The sequence below is a fragment of the Malaclemys terrapin genome, chromosome 18, assembly GCF_027887155.1.
Source record: "Malaclemys terrapin pileata isolate rMalTer1 chromosome 18, rMalTer1.hap1, whole genome shotgun sequence".
NCBI lineage: Eukaryota > Metazoa > Chordata > Testudines > Emydidae > Malaclemys > Malaclemys terrapin.
The window spans coordinates 5,350,311-5,363,223 of NC_071522.1; the positions used below are offsets into that span (position 1 = coordinate 5,350,311).

General features: G+C 39.2%; 1 protein-coding gene across 2 annotated transcripts in view; it reads left to right on the forward strand.

Moving 5' to 3' along the window:
* CLTC (clathrin heavy chain) overlaps positions 1–12,913 on the forward strand; it is a 52,446-nt gene that overhangs the window by 17,170 nt on the left and 22,363 nt on the right. For both annotated transcript variants that reach the window (XM_054008515.1, XM_054008516.1), the window contains exons 2-10: positions 745–952; positions 3,900–4,168; positions 4,651–4,812; positions 5,950–6,063; positions 6,565–6,738; positions 9,160–9,357; positions 10,415–10,615; positions 11,721–11,873; positions 12,428–12,550. In XM_054008515.1, coding sequence (XP_053864490.1) covers positions 745–952; positions 3,900–4,168; positions 4,651–4,812; positions 5,950–6,063; positions 6,565–6,738; positions 9,160–9,357; positions 10,415–10,615; positions 11,721–11,873; positions 12,428–12,550 — 1,602 coding nt within the window. The remainder of the gene's footprint in view (positions 1–744; positions 953–3,899; positions 4,169–4,650; positions 4,813–5,949; positions 6,064–6,564; positions 6,739–9,159; positions 9,358–10,414; positions 10,616–11,720; positions 11,874–12,427; positions 12,551–12,913) is intronic.

Genomic DNA, 12,913 nt, shown 5'->3' on the forward strand with positions numbered 1-12,913 from the left:
GCTACATCACTCCTATTTTTAGTGCCCGCTCTCTCTCAATCAGAGTGCAGGTCTGTCTCAACCTGGAATCTGCACCTTCCAGCTCTCGTGTGGACCTAGCATAAGTTACTTTAGAGCAGAAGAACAAACTGTGGGTCAGGACCCCATTTTAATGGGGTTGCCAGGGCTAGCTTAGACTTGCTGAGGCCTGGGACTGAAGTCCAAGGGCATCAGCCCTGGAAGGTGGGGCTCAGGATTTGGCTTCAGTCCTGGGTGGCAGGGCTCAGGTTACAGGCCCACCTGGCCTAGGGCTGAGGCCCTTGGGCTTTGGCCCCTCCACCAGGGGTGGCCAGCTCAGGCTTCAGTCCCCACTCCTGGGGTCATGTAGTAATTTTTGTTGTCAGAAGGGGGCCATGGTGCAACAAAATTTGAGAACATTCCCCATATACTCAAGATCAGACTAAAATTTTGAACCTTTTAAATGTTAGAAAAATGTTCTTGAACTCATCTTGGAATAAAGCGTAGCAGGCTTTCCTCCAGTTGTGCACAAACACACCTTCCAGGTGGTGTACCTCTGTATCTCATGCCCTTCTTGGCAATAAAAGACCTATCCTAGGAAAAAGCTTGCAAAAGAATACTTTTCTGACAAAGCTTCATGATTATTGTTCACTTTCTAGAGTAGATTTCATGAACCAGACTTCAGCTGATAATCCTCCTGTGTAATACAAACTTAATGTGACTAAACTTTATTTTTTTGTCTTCTAGCTCCAAAATCTGGGGATCAACCCAGCTAACATTGGCTTCAGTACTCTGACTATGGAGTCAGACAAATTCATCTGCATAAGAGAGAAGGTAGGAGAACAAGCACAGGTGGTGATCATTGACATGAATGACCCCAGCAACCCCATTCGCAGACCAATTTCGGCTGACAGTGCTATCATGAATCCTGCTAGCAAAGTCATTGCACTAAAAGGTATGAAAAGAACATCCTGTGTTTAACATCTGACTATATATTGTATAACTTTCTGTATAAACTACCAGTTCAGGGCAAATCCATTGTTTTTGAAGACTGAAGAGTTCATATTCAAAGGTTAAACCAGATGTTGGGCAGACATTCTAAAAGAGCATGTTGCTTGTTGCTCTTAAGATGTTTGTCTCCCTTTCCCAAAATTCACCATGGAAAATCTGTATCCTTGTCTTACCTATCCTCAGCTAAGCTGTCATCCTAGACTTGTTGAATGGAATACTGCTAATTTGCAGCGACTTGCTGTCAGCTCTTCTATATTCTAGCATTGGTCCACTTACAGCTGAGATCAGGATTTTGCTTGGTGAAGAGTAGACTGTAACACTATCTTACAGCTTGTGGTGGTCAGTCCAGCTATGGAAGCCAGAGAAATAGTTGTCTTAAATTCCTAGTTAATAGTAATTCTTCATGGAGCAAAAGGTTTCAGGTGACTCCTTGCTAAACCACCCTATCCCAGAAAACCTGGACTCCCTTTTCAGGGGGGGTGGGGGGAAGGAGGAGGATAAAAGGATTATTGCTGTCCATTTGTTCTCCGATCTGACCTCTTGGGCGTTGTGGGAGGGGGCAGAGGGTGTGCCAAGTGAGTCAAACAAGGACAAACAACTTTATAGTTTAGTGCGTTTTGAAAAATTCATGGGTCACTAAATGCTCTACAGTTTTACAAGATACAAAAGTCACTCTTATCAAGCTACATATTACACAACAAATTAAAAATTCTATCCTACACAGTACAGTAAAATTATCGTGCATGTTTGACCTTGCACTAAGTTGTCCATTGACAGTTATGCTCAAGAGTACTGCATATTTGCCTATTTTTAGGGAGGATAAACTATTTGGAAATTCAAATGATTAGCTTAATTTTTGAAGTTAGGTAGAAGGTATTAATGGATTAGTCTATGAACTTTTTTCTTTTAGATCAAGCTATCTATTAGATCTGATTAAAATAAGGGTTTTCTTAATTTCTCATCTATTGTCTTGTATTGCTTTGAATTCAGACATTAGTTACATTAACTTAATCTTTCTGATGGTTTTAATGTTGTACTCCTGTTTTGTTTGTTGCATCTCTAATGCTTTCTTGTGTATGCAGATGGTGAGTTCTCAATTTAGATTGTATTAGTTTTTGTCCTGTTCTATGAAAAGAGAATACCAAAGTCCAAAGGCTTACAGGCTTAAAGGCTTACAGTGCACATTACTGAATAATTAAGGTGTAAGAGCAGACAACGGCCTACATGCTCATCCCTAGATATTCTTTAGAGTAGCACTGAAGAGGTTAAGGGAAACCATGTACTCCAAATTTAGGAAATTACTTCACAAAGTAGCAGTTTGAAAGCTCTACAGTTGCACTTGGCCTAAAGCAGTAAACTTAGGACCCTTCAGACTTTTTATAAGCAGGATTATGACTCTTACAACTCAAGTCTGGTTGTTTTTCCCTTGGTGTGCTTTGCATATTGTGTGGGATGGAAATAAAACTGGACTGTACTCTAGTTCCCTTACATTATCCCTTGTGTTAACTTTAATGCCTCATACTTGAAAAAAGCATTCTGAAATGGTGCAAAACAAGAAAGACCTGAGATTAGATGAACTGTAGTATCTCTAGCACATAACACCAAACTTCTCATTATTTGCAGTTCAGATGCAGCATTCCTTAACCTCTATTTCCATCCTTGTATGCCTTGGAACATGGCTATCTTGTTAGCAGAGTGACTGTCAACCAAACCAAAATCTGTAGTAGACTGACACACTGACCCATATGGGACTCCTTTTCTTAACCTTTAACTCTGAGACCTAGTTTTGAAAGTATGCAACAAACTTTTGACAGCTAGCTTTTAATAGCCACCAGTGCAAATAAAATAGCCTCTGTTTTGCATCTTACAGTAAAGATCATATAAATGTGATTAGCTAGTCCTTCACTGATACATGTGTCTATTAATAACGGGAATAGCTTGAACTTTCTGCTCTCTACATTCCCCTAATATTAGCAACTAGCTGAGCCAGAATTTGTTTTTTGGCATGCCACTTCAAACTCTTTTTGTTCCCCTTTAAAAGTAGCAGTGATTCTTCAGCATATGCTACTGTAGAATGTATCTTAAGTATTATTCTGGTGGCAGAAGGAATACAATGGGTGGCAGCATCGTTATTTTGGACATGTGTATTTACCCTTCCATGTAATTCAAAACATTTGCCTTTCCCTATTCTCTGGAGCTTGCCTCAGTCCCTTGTTCTGGTTCTCCCCTCTACCCTCCCTGTCCCCTATGTAGTTTATATTCATTTCTGGTCTGTTGCAGCCAAAGATCCTTTTGTTTTGTTAACCTGTTAGCTTACCAACTTATAAGTGTTTTGGTTAATGAAACAGAATTACAAACAAACCTGACACAGCCCACTTTTTGACCCTTCCATCCTTGTGGTTTGTTATACTTGAAACAGATGTGGACAGGTTTGTGTGTGGGTTTTTTTTTTTTTTTTTTTTTTTGTTTTGTTTTTTGACACCTAAAAGGTTTAGTGTACCTTTATACTTTCAAGAGACATTCAACTGAATGTGTTCCTAAATATGTACATTTAAAAATTTGGTTTCCTATAACAGCTAAAACTGAAATTGTTCAGATGCTTTGTCACTTAATTAAAAAGCTCTTTCCACCATCTGTTCAAAATTGGTTAAGCAACAGCCAATTGAGAGGTCAGGGTTTTTTGTACAGCCATGTGCAGTAATAACATACCTGTAGAAATGTCTGGCTAATAGTTTAGCTGATCACTATGAATGTCATAGGCAAGTGCAGTACATTATGGCATCCTCCTAAGAGGAAGGCTAGATGCTAAGTCTAACTTCATAGTGCAGCTATCATGGTATTTGAAGGAGAGAACTGCTAACTCAGCTTATTGAATTGAACTTATTTTTTAGCTGGGAAAACGCTTCAAATCTTTAACATTGAGATGAAGAGTAAAATGAAGGCTCATACTATGACGGATGATGTTACCTTCTGGAAGTGGATTTCGCTGAATACTGTTGCTCTTGTAACTGACAATGCAGTCTACCACTGGAGCATGGAGGGAGAATCTCAGCCTGTGAAAATGTTTGACCGACACTCTAGTCTTGCAGGCTGCCAGATCATCAACTATCGTACAGATGCTAAGCAGAAATGGTTACTTCTGACTGGCATATCTGCACAGGTACTTAATAGTTATTGATGACACCAGTCTGGAAGGCCAAAACTTGACTGACACCCTTTTTTGTAAGCTGCATAACTTCCCTCAGTGTGTAATGAGATTTTGATTTCTCTGTCTTGTTACAAAGACAACGAATAGTTGATTCTAGAGGCAACAAATTCTATGCTAAGGCCAAAGACAGTCTTAAGGTACCCCTTAACTCTGAACAAACTTTATTTGGAGACTATATTTTTCTTCTACATCCAATATTTTAGCTGGCCATTTCAGTTTTGTATCTGTCATCATTTTGATGCAATGGATTTACTGTACAACTCAAATCTGATTAGCAAACAAAATTAACTAGTTTACAGAATCAAGATGCTGACTTAAGAACTCAAGCTAAACAAGATGACTTAGTTTTTCACACTACAATCTGCCAGTACTTAAGGTAGTATTGTGAGGGGGGGAAATACTTTGTCACTAACTTCTCTTTACATTTTGTTTAGCAAAATCGTGTTGTGGGAGCCATGCAGCTTTATTCTGTAGATAGAAAAGTGTCCCAGCCTATCGAGGGGCATGCAGCTAGTTTTGCTCAGTTCAAGATGGAAGGTAATGCTGAAGAATCTACTCTCTTCTGTTTTGCAGTAAGAGGTCAAGCTGGAGGCAAGGTAAGCTCTGATTCTGGATGCTATCTACCTCATTTTGCTTTAGAATATTTAGCCTGGGAGTAAACGGGATTTCAAAAAGCAACCCTAGAGAGGTTAGCTATATAGTGCATGCATCTATAAACTTTCACTGAGTTTTAGTGTTTGCCTTTTCTCCTCTGTTTTGGAAGGAAGTACTTGCTTTATGTAGGAATCTTGTGGCTTTAAGTGATCTCTAGCCTCAAATAGCTTTTTATATGCACATGCATAAATCTTAAAACACTGCTCCTAGCAGAATCACTACCAGAACCCTTGGGTAATTGCAGATGAGTCTCCAAATGGGTTATTAATGAATAAACCTATATATTGGGGGACATGGAAAACTTTAGTGATATGACTTGTTCAGATGTCTAAGTACCCAAAATTCGAACTGAGATAAGGTAAAAGTTCTGGTGCTTGACTTCGAAAATGGACCTCAAACTTTTTTAGATGGCAGAGCTCTTTCTACTTATCCTCCTGATACTAGAAAGTGTGCACTTTTAATTAACTTCAGAGGATTCTATTAGGAGCCAAACTTGGGTTCTCAAAACTATTTGGAATAGCAAATGAGAGTTCATGACTGGAACAGACTAAAGTGGAAAAGAGAACTTGTCTGAATGTTTGGCTTCTGTCTGACAAGGATGATAAAACACACAAACATGCAGCTTATTAACTATTTGAATTTCTGTGTGGAATGCTGTCAGATTGGAGGTATGTGTAGAAATACACAAGCTAACAGTTAAATGGCAACACAACAGAGTAGCTAATAATGGCTTTTCATAGCAATATTGGGAAGACCGTTTCACCCAGAGTGATAGAGGAACTTCTGATGGCCTCATGTATATGGGAAGATCTGTGGCTTAATGTAGTCTGTGAATTAACTAGATCACAGAAGCTTTTCCTTAGAGTAAGATCAGATGACTCAACCTGGCATTTTTGTTCACACAATCTGAATTCTGTGTAAGCATGATAATGAGGCTCATGTGGCCATAAACAAAGCACTTATGTCTGTTACCACTTTCTAATCTGACTACAGTGTCCAGTGAATTTGAGCAACCATGTAGCTATGCAATATTTCAGGAAAGATATAGGATTAATCAACCAATCTCATCTGTTTTACAGTTGCATATCATTGAAGTTGGCACACCACCAACAGGGAACCAACCATTTCCCAAGAAAGCAGTGGATGTCTTCTTTCCTCCTGAAGCACAGAATGACTTTCCTGTAGCAATGCAGGTATGGTAGATGTCCAAGACCAAGATGGAAGGATATGAGATTGAGACTCGTGGATATGGGGATATAGCAGGCTGCTAAATATATGGACACTCCTATGCAGCTACAGAATCTGAGGTTTTGCAAGGACATGTATTGTTCTTAAAATCCAATAAATTTAGTTCAGCAGAGTTTATACTTTAAGTATATTCCCCCCCCCCCCCCCCCGCTCAAGCCTTAAACTTTGTAAGTTGTTTTTAACTGCTGATTTTCCTTTCCCCTTTATAGAACAAGTATCCAGCTATTTTGGTATATGTAAGCCCAAATGACAATATGATAAATTAGATATTCTTCTATTATGCTGTCAAGTGTGTGCACAAACCCACTCTCAGGCACAACACAATCACTTTGTGCAATCAAAACAATTGTGCTCCTTCATGCTAACCATTGTAACATTACAACAAATTTGACTTTAAAGCAAGGTTTTAAGTACACTGATTATTCAACCTTACTCTTGTCTTGCAGATTAGTGAAAAACATGATGTGGTGTTTCTGATAACAAAATACGGTTACATCCATTTGTATGACCTTGAAACTGGCACCTGCATCTACATGAATAGAATCAGTGGAGAAACCATATTTGTCACTGCACCTCATGAAGCAACCGCTGGAATTATAGGAGTTAACAGAAAGGGACAAGTAAGGAAATTCTGTTCCTACAGCACTTGACTGGCTGTTCCACCAAGATTAGAGTGGGAGGGGAACGGGAACAAGTGAGTCATGATGCCTCACAAGTCTCCTCTTCACATTTCTGTGCAAGTTTCTCCTATAAGACAGTGTTTGAAATGTGTATACTGATTTAGCACTTTCACTTCAAATGCCTATCTCCTTAATGGAACAGTTGACAGGCTGGCCTCTAAATGAGATACTAGGTGATAACTGATCAGAGTTCATGAATGTTTGACTAGCATCAGGTTGTGTGTGGAGAGGGTGCGGTTTTTGTTTTTGGACCACGTTTAACATTACTGATATTCAAGTGCTCTTCTTTCCATTATGTCTAAATCTGCCTCTAGCAGCCTCCTTTTTGGTAGGTGGGGGTGGGCAAGAGTTAAAGTTCCTAGTGGTGTCACAGTGCAGAAATCTGCACTCTTTTATGAAAAGGGGTGGAATTATGATGCCTGAAAAGTGATCATTGGTGGCTCAAATCTTAAGTTCTGGTGCATAAAACAGGAAAGGCCGAAAATAGTTGTAATGTCTTAATTGGGAAGAATTGTCTATTAAAATAGACTTGAGTTTACCTGTATAGAAATTTTATCTGTAACTTGCACATAACTTCTGTTGTGTGGAAAGGCTACTTGCTGGTATAAGAATCCCTTCATTCCACCTAGCTGAACTTTTTTTTTTTTTAACAAGTGTAATTCAATATTGAAAGTAGAAAGGTAACCTGTATCAATAGTTAACATGAGCTGCTGCCAGTGCTGTCCTTGAGTCCAGATCTTCTATAAAGGTGGTAAAATCTTTCCACAAAACAAGGAATTTCTGATGTAGATCAGGCTCTTTGGGGAAAAACTTGCATAAATTCTTTCAGTTCAAAAGGGTAGTTAGTGCTGCATGCCTGCTATATGGCACTAAAATGCAGAAACTTAAGAACTCACTGTTTAAACATAAGGCAATAAACATGGGAGAATAGGATATCAGAGAATTCCTCAAACTTGATATCAGGGTTTGTAGAATTACTTGAGACTCTGTTTAATCCCACAATCCTATTTAGACAATCTGAGGGAGAAGTTATGAATACTAATCTTCCAGGAGAATTTTTTTTAGTAGTATCTTATGGGAAGCAATGAGTGGGGGAACTTTTGGCCATTACAATGTCTGAATAACAAATTGCTCTGTCCTTGTACATACTATCCCATGATCTGCAGTGCTAGATGGAGATGAGTGCTTTCTAGTGAGTGGGAAGAGCTTGTATCTGTAACTAGGAAAATCTAGTCTCTGTACATCTCTAACTATTAGTGTCACTATTTCCAATTAGGGTTAGGTATAGAATGCAGATGCTGAACACTTCTACATGTAAGAAGTAAAATTTATACTGATTTTGGTTTTGTACCATAGCAGTGGTCTTTGCAGCCCTAGATATAGGTTTAATTTTTTCAGACTCTTGTGCTAGGAATACTGTTTTAGGTGGCTTTCTGAACCCTTGAAAGGAATAGACAGTATGTCCAGTTATCTTGCAGATGAATGGAAGCAGTCTGAGTCTCTTCAGAGACTCAACTAATCATTCTAGCAAAGACACATGTGATGGAGAATTTTAGTTCTCCTTCCCCTCCGCACTTTTTTATATTTGCAGAACTATCTATTGGAGTAATAGATGTGGGTGGGCTGGCTTCTAAACTCTTGTGGATGAAGACTGAGGACATTCCCTTAAGGGTTTCTTATAGCATCTAAAAGCAATAGAATTTTGGAAGGAGACTTGCTAACTAAGCAGTAATTGTGCAGTTTTTCAATGCTATTCAGTATTTCAGTGCTATGCATAAAGCAAACTATAGGTTCTGAACAGGCTCTGTCTGGAAACCCTAGATCTTAATGTTTGGATAGGGAAACATCTTAAACTGACATTGCAGGCAACCAGTATATTCAACCTTGCAATTTCAGGAGAACTCAGTTAAACTTTTGGAAAGTTATTAAACCCTAATTCATGTGTGTTACACTCTAGAATTCTTTTGGGAATAAAAATAAAATTAATGAAATGAGATGGTAGGGACCTATTGGGTAACTTAGTGCCCATCCCTTTTGTCAGTGAAGGAATTGTTCCATGGTGCTGTCCTACAGTTGAATTTGACCAAGAAATGGGGCTTGGACTTCAGAGCTTGTCCTGCAGCAATAGCTTACTGCAGTGGTAAATACTTCCTGATATTCAGCCTAAATATTCCTCTGCTTAATCTAACCTGTTACTCCTACCTTCACCCTAAATAATTACATTTTTTTTGTTGTTGTGGTACTATTGAAAATGCTTGCAGAATGCATCTACTCTGAGCGGCTGGTATACCTTACCTTAATTGCAGCCTGAAGATGCACTGATTGTAAATATGTCCCTTTTTTCCTCTAAATCCAATTCAGGTGCTCTCCGTATGCGTAGAGGAAGAGAACATAATTCCTTACATCACTAATGTGCTGCAAAATCCTGACCTGGCTTTGCGAATGGCTGTCCGCAACAATCTGGCAGGAGCTGAGGAACTCTTTGCCCGAAAATTCAATGCACTGTTTGCCCAGGGAAACTACTCAGAGGCAGCAAAAGTGGCAGCAAATGCACCAAAGGTATAAAGTGTTGCTGAACAGATGTTTATCAAAGCTGGAAATGTACATTGAAGCATGTTCTTAACCTTTGCAAGGTTAGGTCTTCATCTGAGATGTGCACTGAAGTCGGTGACATGAGTAAGTGTTAGCAGGATCAGCATTTTGCTCTTGGAAGTAGCGCTACTGAAATGGCTTGAACAGGTGCGTTCACCAAAGCAATTTGCTAGGACAGACCTCTTCAATGGATCTGTTCATACTGCAGCAGTGGACACAAATATAAAAAGTCAGGCCTTCAGCCAGACTAAATTGAAGGAACAAAGATAGGTGGGGAGAATAGTACAAGACAAGCATAGTAGTCTGGATCAAAGTTGATATTGTAGCTACATGGTTTTCTATTTATTTAAAAACAAATCTTGCAGGATTAGAGGGGCACTAGTTGGGCTTAAAGAAAAGGATTATGGGAGTAAGAGGAGCCTGGGTGTAAAATGCTTCAGAGCTTGGGCATCTGAAGCTTTAGAGTGGTAAGAAAGATGGGATAAGGGAGAAAACCAGCAGCAAAGAGAATATCCAGAGTCCACATGAAATCTGAAAAGTCAAAGGCTGTGAAGGCTCCTCATGACAGTAGCTGTTTAGACTCCTTTTTTTTACTACCTCTCCAGTGGCAGTGTTCGTTCCTCTGGAGTCCAATAGTGCCTGCCATGCATACTGAACAGCTGCATTGCTTCTAGAATTTGAGGTTTTTCACTGTCAGTTATCAGGATAATTAACATCGTTAGAAATTTAAGGGATGTGTACAAAACTGTCACAAACCAAGGTTGAAACTTCATCTCTAATGTATCTTATGCCAGTGCTGGGCTGGTACCAGAGCATACACAGAAACAGTGTCAAACTGAAGAGTTAAGCTACAGGAGAAAATGCCATTCTTGTTAGTGTAGCTGCTAACCAGAGCAGGTGAAGAAATAGTTCTTGCATATGCCAGGAATTGTCTGATCAGACAACATACAGTACTGAAAACTAATTTAAAAAGTCACTAAGTAATGGAGCTGGTGAATAAAATGCATCCTCTAACCTTTTTAAGGGAATCCTGCGTACTCCAGACACCATACGCCGATTCCAGAGCGTTCAAGCACAGCCGGGTCAGACTTCTCCCTTGCTCCAATACTTTGGAATTCTACTAGACCAAGGTCAGCTGAACAAATATGAATCCTTGGAACTCTGCAGGCCAGTGCTTCAGCAGGGACGCAAACAGCTTCTGGAGAAATGGTTGAAAGAGGATAAGGTAAAGCTGCAGTGCATGTCTTTTATAATTTGGGGGTAATCTCTACTAGTAGCAGCCATGTCATGGCCACTGCAAGGATTAAGACCTGTATCCTGCACAAAAATCAGTAATGTGACTTATGTGCATTGCCATCTTTGTGTGAGGTGTCTTGTAGTGGAATCACCATTTTTCCCCTTGAATATAGGATATAGACATAGCAAGTATTTCAGTGTAAACAATACATCTCCATGATGCTTTTACATTAATCTACTACCCACTGACAGTTTCTATTTCCCAAGACACAGTGCTGAGTCAAGGTAGGAGTGTATGTGTGAAGAATATCATTTTAGGAGTGCCCTTCAAAGACTTCTGTCTTCCCTATTTCTGAGACTTTTTTTTTTTTTTTTTTTAATTCAAGGCCCTTGTCATGCTTACTGTGACTCATCCTATGCTGTGGGCAGGGACACCTTCTCCCCTCCCCTCCCCCAGCCACTCCTTAATTCGCTGGAGGGAGATTACACTAACTAATGATGTAAGCCAGTCCTTTTCACAATGCTGAACAAGTACACTCTTGCCCCCATTTAGAACAACCAGAACAAGAATTTTAATACAGACCTACTGGATTGTTGCCAGTTAACTCTAGTCTGACTCTATCAACTGGGATTTTTATGTAAATCTCACTTAAAGTGGTGTTAACCAAACCTGGAGGATAGAGGGAATAAAAGTCAAACAAAGGCAAACTGAAAAATGATCGAGTTTATGCTGAGGTAATAAAACAAGGATACACGAGTGTCCCTTAATCTTATCATAGGTTGAGATTTAAGGAATGGAGCCCATTGTATTGCTGCCACCACTGATTGTAGGGTACTACCTGAAATATTTTTGTAATGCTAAAACTTTGGCCCATGAACAATGACCAACTAGGATGCATTTTTCATAAAGCAACTTGGACTGTTAAGTCCAGTTACTAGAAAATACTTTGACATCTTTTCAACCTGCTATATGTGTATGAAGATTGTTATCCCAGCATTGTACCATGAATGCTCTTTAGACCTAGAATATGTAGATCTAACTTCATCAATTCTACATTTATTAAAATGTTCTTAACTATATTCTTTCTAAACAGTTGGAGTGTTCAGAGGAATTGGGAGATCTAGTGAAGTCTGTGGACCCTACATTGGCACTTAGTGTCTATCTAAGAGCTAATGTTCCTAACAAGGTCATTCAATGTTTTGCTGAAACAGGACAAGTCCAGAAGATTGTTCTATATGCTAAGAAGGTGAGGCTGTGCTAACTACGTATAGATAACATTTTCAGTTGAAACTGTAAACCTTATTGAATTCAGGAGCACAAATTAGGGAAACTACTTCGGTTTAAGAAACAGACTACTTAAAGCAAAACTTCTGAAATAGGCTAAATTAGCCACATTGGTTTTTTTTAAAGTGTGCCACTGTGATGTAATTGTTTAATCTCATAGGATACCTATTTTTCCAGAACATTTAGCTACATATGAATATTGCATTCAAGACTATCATTTTAATTCGTTGAAAACTTGCACTTTGGCCTACTTAAAAGGGGGTGTGTGGCACTCAAGTTAATCTTGATTGAGCCACTGACTGATCTTGGGCAATATCTCCATGCTTGTGTACCCATGTAGCTTTTTCCCATTCCCCACACAGATGGGAAAAGTGCTTTGAGATATAAATGAAGAATCTCTGCACTCACTTGGATAAGAACTGATGCTTTCATGTAGCTGCTCCTTGGTTCTGTATCTGAGACTTTATTTAGCTTCTCTTGAAGCACTGACTCACTTTATTGTGGCTACTTTTACAGGTTGGCTATACTCCAGACTGGATTTTCCTGCTGAGGAATGTAATGCGAATCAGCCCTGACCAAGGACAGCAGTTTGCTCAAATGCTAGTTCAGGATGAAGAACCCCTTGCAGATATCACACAAGTAATAACTTAAAATATCTTGAAAATCTTAAGACTGTTAAGCAAATGAGTTGGGATTCATGCCTACCACTTAAAGTTGCCTGTGGAGAAAGGGTATTAAATTGCCTCCTGAAGATGTGGCTTTTGAAAATTAAATTTTCTAACACTGAAAAACAATTTTAAATTAGGTAAACTAAGCTTGTTTCAGCAGTGTTTCCAAGGAAGTGATAACTCAGGTACTTGGCTGTGCCTTGTGAGGTTTCAAGCATAAGCTGTTAGCTGAACTTTCTCGTCTTCATGAGGAGGCAATCCTACTCTTACAAGCACACAAGATAAGTGCTTCCATTGACTGGGATAATACTAGTAAAATAAGCTAGATCTCATG